The 8,699-nt window shown below is 43.3% G+C and overlaps 1 protein-coding gene across 1 annotated transcript in view; it reads right to left on the minus strand.

The window, feature by feature from the left end:
* LOC139310059 (uncharacterized) overlaps positions 1-7,305 on the minus strand; it is a 649,177-nt gene extending 641,872 nt beyond the window's left edge. Inside the window, 2 exon segments of the mRNA XM_070934223.1 lie at positions 4,988-6,193; positions 7,176-7,305. Coding sequence (XP_070790324.1) covers positions 4,988-5,810 — 823 coding nt within the window. The 5' untranslated portion in view covers positions 5,811-6,193; positions 7,176-7,305.
* Between the last annotated feature and the right edge of the window lie 1,394 nt (positions 7,306-8,699).

The following is an 8,699-nucleotide window of genomic DNA, read 5'->3' on the forward strand; positions in this document are numbered from 1 at the left end:
AGAAAGCTAGGAAACGGATCCTCCTCCTCAGACCAAGGCATTCCCCGTAGGAATGGCCATTCCCTGTGGCCAAAAATCAGAAGGCATCGAATTGCTGCTTTGCAGACTTAAAGACATTTTGTGAAAAGGCTTTTGCAGGAGCTGCACCTATTAACACAAGGGGTTAGACAAGGCGCTACCAGATTCCCGCTGACATGGCTTATCAGGTTAGATGTTAAGGAAAAGACAGCATCCCCAGCCAGGAATTGCTTGGCTGAAGGATGATGGGCCTTGCAGTCCAATATTTGCAGGTGGGCCTTGCCCCTCTTCAACATCAGTGCGTTGCTAATTTGCACCTATTGTAGCTGTGGATTTGCACATGTAAGTGTCTTTTACTATTGCAGGGATTTTCTGTCCCATTTTTTTATAATCACTGTGTGTCTGCTTTCCATCGTTTGGCTTTTCTTGGTGGTGGTATGGGTAAGCCTCTCTGGCGGGGTCCGGCTGGAGGACTTTGACGTTGCCCGGCGGCGCCCCAGTCGCCCTCCTCCCCGCAGTGGCTGCAGCAAAGGGCTTAAAGCGCAGAGAGCTTTCCTCTTGCGCCCAGAGAGGAGATAGGAAAGGGGGCTGGGAGCCCAGTTTCAAGCCCCTCCCGTTCTTTTCCCAGGCTATGCTGTGAAGATCCTCTTGCGGGGAGGGGCGCTATGTGGGCTACGATGCTGCAAGAGAGGGATTGGACCAGGGGGCGGGCGGGTCAAACAAAAGGAGGGGGAGGATGATCTAGGACCGTGATGTCGAACCTATGGCACGCATGCCACCTGTGGCACACGGAGCCATGTCGCCTGGCACGCCAGCTCAGCTCTCTCTAGGAGTCTCGAGGCTGGGGACAGCAAAAAACGTTATTTCCTGTCCAACCAAATGTTGGAAAACGGATCGTTGAGGGCCTCCGAGGGGGTGGGGAAGGCTGTTTTCGCCCTCCCCAGATGTATAGAGAGGATCTGGAGCCAGTTGAGAAAGAAAAACGGGCCTACTGGGTCATCACGTGCCAGGAGTGGGGGAGGGGGGTGTCGCGCGAGGATGTGCAGGGCGGGGCGCATAGAATTATGGGTGTGGGCATGTGCACAAACCTCCCCCGCCCCCCCCCCTCTTTCTGGCACGCGATGGCAAAAAGGTTAGCCATCACTGATCTAGGACAGGGATCTCCAACCTTGGCAACTTTAAGCCTGGCGGATTTCAACTCCCAGAATTCCCCAGCCAGCAAAGCTGCCAGGCTTAAAGTTGCCAAGGTTGGAGACCCCTGCTCTAGGAGAAGAGCCAATTCCTTAAGAGCAGGGATAGGGAACGATGCTGCCCCCCACCCTTTACGACTTGTGGACTTCAGCTCCCAGAATTCCTGAGCCAGCATGGAAGAATTGAAGACTGCAGCTTGGGAGAACAGACCAAGGGATTAACTGCAGAAGAACACGCTTGTCACTGTTTTTTTTTTCATCGAAACTTTTTTCATCTTATTACATTATCGATGTAATAAGAAAATCTCTGGACTTCCAACTCCCAGAATTCCCCACCGACAGGCCCACAAGCATGGCTGGCTGGGGAATTCTGGGAATTGAAGTCCCCAAGTTTGGAGACTCTTGGTGTAAGATATGTGTGCTGCAGACTTGGGAGATGTTTTCCCCGCCCCTCTCTTTAATAATGGAGTTTGCATATCTTTCAATGCCATTTTCTTTATTCTCTGCACTGGGGGCCTCTGGGCATAGGATAGGGTGGATATAGTGCTGGGGCTAGGAGCAGGGAGAGATAGTTTGTGTTCTCCAATCAGTCATGGAAAGTCCCCAGTGATTATCCATACAGACCAGAGAGTTACATTCACTAGCAACCCTCTGAGCTGCCCCTGCACTCAAATACTTGTATAGAGTGCTTAAAGTCTTGTAAGTAAAGGTTGACAAGAAGCTGAATTGGGCCTGAGTGGGCACAGGAGGAAGAATCGGACAGGAATTTCTGGACCAGCGAGTCAAAGTGTTTACATTCCCTGACATTACATTCAGCATAGTTGCCAAGCTGAACTTGTAGTCAGGGATAAATAATGAGGTCTACCAAATAGGATTATCAAAAATATTCCAACATCATGCTGTACTCTATAGCAGGGATGCGCAACTCTGGCCCTTTTACAACCTGTGGACTTCAACTCCCAGAATTCCTGAGACAGCTTGGCTGTCTCAGGAATTCTGGGAGTTGAAGTCCACAGGTTGTGAAAGGGCCAGAGTTGCCCACCCCTGCTCTATAGGGTGCTTGCCTGTTTCTATATCTTTATAATGTAGTGGGCCAACGGTATATAAGCTGCGGTTCTGCTTTAGGTCAGGGCTGCTCAGAAAGCTGCCAATGCTTTGCTGGAATCCAGTGTACACAGTGATTGTTTGCATGCTTAATATATGTTGAATCTTGCAAGTGATATGGTTGCTTTACATGAGGCAGGTTTTGGCCCCAAAATTGTCCTCCTGTATGCTTCTCCCTTTTCTCTCTCTTCCTTCCCCTTTGACTGCCAGGGAGTAGTCAGGTTGTTCTTGCTGAGATGTTTGCGATGTCCGCAGCGCTGTGTGTGTGATAAACACACTGAAGGAAATGACAGTTCACGTGTTGCTGTCAAGAAACCAGCAATGATTAATCCTTTAAATCACCAGGCATTGAGTGCCATTCCAAAGAGACTTGGGTTAACTTTTTCTGCAGCGTAATTGCTGTCCTTCTAACTTGCTTGTTATTCTGGGAGGCTCCCGCCATCAACAGTGTTTCCTCAGAGAAGTCACAGACCTTTGCTGAGGGAACATACAGGAGGAGGAGAAGGAAGACAACTTTTGACTCCACTCCAAGGGGCTTGGTGGGTCCCTACCAACTACTATATGTGTGTGTGCTCCTGTTGTATAGGATATGAGAAATAACACAGATTTTACACATTTCAACCTGAGCTTCAATGTTTGATTCTGAGGAAATGGACTGTTCCTGTGATTGGGAACTGATGGCTTTTGAACTCACCCTGTGTCAAACTCATGTCACGGCAGCATCACGTGACATATCTGGACTTTCCCCCCTTCACTAAATGGGGCATGGGTGTGGCCAGCGATGATGCATCCAGCCCATGGGCCAGCCCTGCTGCATACCATCCCCTCTGACTCTTAGGTTGGCTTTAATTTTATCTTATATTTTTACATAGCCCTGTAAGAGATTCAGAAGCTTTGGGATCATTGCAAGGGTTTCCAATTCCTAATCATGAGACACAATAAAGATGGGCACTAAAATATGACACCAAGGAAAGAGAGGAAGGAAAATTGATTAAATATAAATTTACTATTTTAAAGTTTAGAAATTTTGCACATTAAATTCAAAGTCACTTGGAGGTTGAGACTCGGGCCAAGAGAGCCTCTTGGTTCCTCCAGACACCAGTCCTGATCTGCTCCTGGTCCTTCTGCAAAGGGATCACATGCAATGTGACCCACTAAAAAAATTGTAACCTGTCTTTTTGAACTGTATTACAGAAATGAACAAATGTGGAATTCTTTGGTGTCTTCCAATCCCAGCAAAATCAGGATCATTAATCTGCATTGCTAAAATGTCACTTTTGCCGCTACAAAAAAAGTTCCTCTCTTTATTTGAATGAATTTTTGAAAAAAATTAAGGAGCCCTGGGAGAAAAGTGAAAGAACAGAAAATATCTCACATGTGTTGGGAACACGTTTGTCCCAGTGTTTACAGAAATGCTGACACCTGCCTTTATTTGTCTTTCTCATAAGCTACTCATGATTCTTACACAATGCTCTTTTAGCAATGAAACGTCTACTGTACAATTTTTTTCTCACATTTCCCCAAGTGGGGGGAACCACAAAAGTATCAGCCCCTTGGTTCTGCTCACACCTGCCAGCCATCAAAGGTTAACAAGGAGGCACTTGCAAGCAAAGATCAAAGCAGGAGTTGCGAATAAACCTGGAGATCTTACGCTCAAAACCACAATCCCTTTTCTCCTCAACTTAATATTCCTCCAGCTCTTTTCCATTGAAGCCACCTGCAGGGCAGAATAGTCTTTATATGTGAAATTTTACACTGGTTTTGTCACTGCCACAAATTCCCCCAATATATTTGATATTCTTCGACTTGGGTACCTCATTGACATAATCTGAACAGACATGCTTGGTGCAATGAATTCCTGGAACAATTAGAAAAAGATGAACTTTGAAACTGCTTTGCTTCTTCTCTGGCTTTCTCATTATATGAGGAGCCACAATCTCTAACTATAATCTGTGTTAGAGTGTTCCTACCTTGAAGAGATGCTGGTTGGAAAATTCTGTGGCTCAAAACCTTGAGGACACTCAGGTAGAAGAACCCTGGGACTCTGCAAGTGACATTTCTGTAATCTATCATGATAAAAATGAAAAGAAGGCCGCTAAATTTTTTTTTGCAGAATTGTACAATTTCTGCAAAAATAAATATCCAGCAACATTTGCTGCTAACGGCCAGGTAGCCATTCTCAAATTTCTCCCCTCCTTCACGTCTAATACTATGACATATTTAACTAAAAAGAATCAGGCCAGAAAGTAAATAGTCAATTTCTCAGCTGGACTTACAATGGGACATTAAAAAGGAAATTCAAGCCTTCTCTACATTCATCACTTTGGGCCTCTTGTGGATTTTCTTGTGTGCAATAAGGGTGGAATGTTTCCGGAAGCACTGTCCACAGTCAGGGCACTTAAATGGTTTCTCCCCTGTGTGTATACGCACATGATTTATAAGGTTAGACCTAGTACTGAAATCTTTCCCACAGTCTGGACACTCGTATGGTTTCTCTCCTGTGTGAGTCCTTTGATGTATCACCAGCTCAGAATTCCGAAGGAAACATTTCCAACAATCTGGACACTCATACAGTTTCTTCCCTGTGTGAATCTTCTGGTGTATCACCAGGTGGGAATTCAGACAGAAACCTTCTCCACAATCTGGGCATTCATAAACTTTGTCTGCTGTGTGACTCCTCTGGTGTCTCACCAGGCTGGAATTCTGACTAAAACATTTTCCACAGTCTAGACATTCATAAGGTTTCTCTCCTGAGTGTGTTCTCTGATGTATCACCAGGGAGGAATTCTGACTGAAACCTTTCCCACACTCCAGACACTTATATGGTTTCTCTCCTGTGTGAATCTTCTGGTGTATTAGCAGGTAAGAATTCCGACTGAAACTTTTCCCACAAATCAGGCACTCATATGGTTTCTCTCCTGTGTGTGTTGCATGATGTCTCACCAGATCGGAATTCCGAATGAAACTTTTTTCACAATCTGGACACTCATATGGTTTCTCTCCTGTGTGAGTCCGCTGGTGTACCACCAAGTGCGAATTCCAATTGAAACTTTTCCCACAATCTGGACAAACATATGGTTTCACTCCTGTGTGAGTCCGCTGATGTACCACCAAGTGCGAATTCCAATTGAAATTTTTCCCACAAACTGGGCACTCATATGGTTTCTCTCCTGTGTGAGTCCTCTGATGTATCACTAGGTCAAAATTCTGACTGAAACATTTTCCACAATCCAAACACTCATATGGTTTCTCTCCTGTGTGTGTCCTCTGGTGTATCACCAGGTCACAATTCCGAATGAAACATTTCGAACAATCTGGACACTCATATGGTTTCTCGCCTGTGTGAATCTTCTGGTGTATCACCAGGTGGGAATTCTGACGGAAACCTTTCCCACATTCTGGACATTCATATGGTTTGTCTCCTGTATGTGTCCACTGGTGTATCATCAGGCTGGAATTCTGACTGAAAGTTTTCCCACAAACTGGACACTCATACATGGTGTATTATCAATTGTGATTTACTATCCATGCTTTCCCCACAATATGTACATGTATGTTTTTCTACCACTGGCATTCTTGAATTCTCCAGGAAGTTAAACATTCTTTGGATCCCTTGTTAGATGGGAGTTTTGACTCAAGCTACTGTTTCCTTCCACATAGGTGAGGCCTGCAGTGCTATCTGCCCTACATGGCTATCCAAGTGATTTTTTTCCTTCCCGCTGATGTCCCATGGTTTTTGAATTTGGAAACTAGTGAAGAAAAGTCTCTGGTTTTCTGGAGAAAATAGAAATTATTTTGATTGTTGGCTTTATTTGCTTTCCTTTTCAATGCTGCTTGTTATTCTCGGTTGTCCAGAGTGCTCTGATTGCTATTCTCTTTGTCTATAAGATTCAAATAAGAGGATTAGTTTAATTATGGTTTATAAAACGGTTAGTCAACATAATAAAAATGAAAAAAGCATAAATTATAATTAAGAAGCAAACATTACAAAATGTTAATAAAACCCCTTACATTACTTAAGGTTCATTTTCTGTCTATAAGTCTAGTCTATAATTCATTTTCTGTCTATAAGTCTAGTGAGACCCAATGTTAAAATATGCACTGAGTCATGAGATTCATTTGTTGACTAGGGTCATTCACACATTTCTAGACATGCAATGGTTTCTTTCAAAATATATTTGATCTAATTTTAGAAAGGCTTTAAGCCCTCCAATGACATCACAATGTACATTGCCCTCAGTTACTGACCACCACAACTACCCACAGGCAACTTCTAAACAGTGCGTTCATTAAGCATGATGTCACATGACAGTGCCAATTTGCAACATCAGTTCTAGCTGCGATCATTAAGCAAATCTCCATGGGTTGTTATGTCCAACGTAATATGACTTGCAACTTTCTTTTAGTTTCCCAATTGGCTTTGTTTGTAGGAAGCCAACTGTGAAGGTCCCAGTTGTGGCAATTCCATGACTGTGGGATACCACAACTCTCGTAACTGCAAGGCGGTGCCAGCACCCAAATAACTGCAATGGCCACAACTTTTGAGGACGACTTGTAAATCTCCTTGTTCAGTGCTGCTGTTCTCTCTAAAGGGTCAGTGAAAAAAAATTAGTAAACTAGGACTATGTACACAACTGAAAAATCCAAATGGTGTTCAAAAGCTATTTTTTAAAAAGTGCTGGGTTAAGCACATCTGGATTTCCCAGGGGTGCCCCATATTTTTTTTAAAATTTGATTTATATGCCGCCCTTCTCCGGAGACTCAGGGCAGCTTACAATGCATTAAGCAATCGCTTTCATACTTTTGTATATTTATACAAAGTCAGTTTATTACCCCCACAAACTGGGTCCTCAATTTACCTACCTTAAAAGGGATGGAAGGCTGAGTCAACCTTGAGCCTGGTGAGATTCGAACTTACAGTAATTGCAAACAGCTGGTGTTAATCACAATGCTATCAGTCTGCTGAGCCACCAGGCGTATTCATCAGGTTCAGATGTGCATGGAAGTAAGGAAAAAAAAAATCCCAGAAGAGAGCAATAAGTAGATCAGCCTCATATTGTTGCCAAGAAAACCACCTCCCTAAAACCACCAGGAGTCAAACCTAACTCGAAGGAGACTTTGTAAATCTTCCAACCACCAGAAAATTGCAGGCGCCACTTTTAAAGCGTGCAGTCCCAGTGGAGTAGAATTTATTTGATTTATAACATATGCAGCAGCCGATGCGTTTCAGCCTAGTTGCTTTTCTGCTTCTACACCGTGGAGGAAACCAAACAGCCCGACTTGCGCCTGATTTCTGCTCCGATTCTTCGACTCACCTTCCAGCAGCCGCTTCGACCCTGGGAAGAGCACGAGAGCCCCCAACACCGCCACCATACACACATTGCAGAGCCGGAAGAGGTCCTTCTACCCTCTTTCTCGTCTTCTCCGACGTCCTCTCTATCAAATTAGTACTCTACGGTTTCCACTCCTTTTAGTTATCAATGCCGCCTCTGGGCTGACACGGTTCCCGCACCGCCAGCCTTGCTGACCTAGAGGTCGCCCTCTAGCGACAGATAGCGTTTTCTCTGTTTGTTTGTTTTGTATTTATATTAGATTTTAAAATTCTAATTTTTTTTTTTAAAAAAAGGAATGTATCAATCAAAGAGTGGGGCGACTTTTATACAGTTTTGCGTGCACATCTGTATTACCAACCTTTTTACAACGTTTTGAAGTGCTTTTTTGTTGTGGAGGTTAATAAATCAATGAACCCTGAACCTTTATCTCTATGAAATTCTACTTAAACAAATGAGCCTCTGAAGCAGTTAACAGTAAATGTTTTTATTTACATAATAAAAACATAACAATATATATTAAATTAATAAACAGCACTTAGTTACTATGATAAATTATAGTGTCAGCTATCTATCTATCTATCTATCTATCTATCTATCTATCTATCTATTTATCTATCTATTCTCTCTAAGCTATGTTATCTATGACTATTCTTCCTCAGAAGAAATATTATATACCACAGAATTGCTCTTCTAACGGACTTCCAAACTGCTCAAAGTTATCTAACGGAAGTTCTTAGAAGACAATACAATACTAGACTGAAGAGCAAGGGTTTCTGTTCAGAATCTCCTTTTATACTGCTAACTGTGACAGTTAGGGGAGGGCCCTGGAGATTCAAATATATTAGCTGCCCTCTGATTGGCTAATGTATCTGTACATTCCAAAAGCCATTAATAGGCACAGCTATAGAGAAATAAATTTTCTCTTCACATTTTTCGAAACATTTCTCTTACCATATTTAGAAAGAGTCACTGGCTCTTTCTAAGCTGCTTCTCTCTTGGGTTTGCTGCGTATGTGTCTCTCTGTTTGACTTAAGAAATACTTCTTTTTCAAGGG

This window comes from Pituophis catenifer, unplaced genomic scaffold (assembly GCF_029215685.1).
Source record: "Pituophis catenifer annectens isolate HBS135680 unplaced genomic scaffold, rPitCat1.0.hap2 SCAF_2, whole genome shotgun sequence".
Taxonomy (NCBI): domain Eukaryota; kingdom Metazoa; phylum Chordata; class Lepidosauria; order Squamata; family Colubridae; genus Pituophis; species Pituophis catenifer.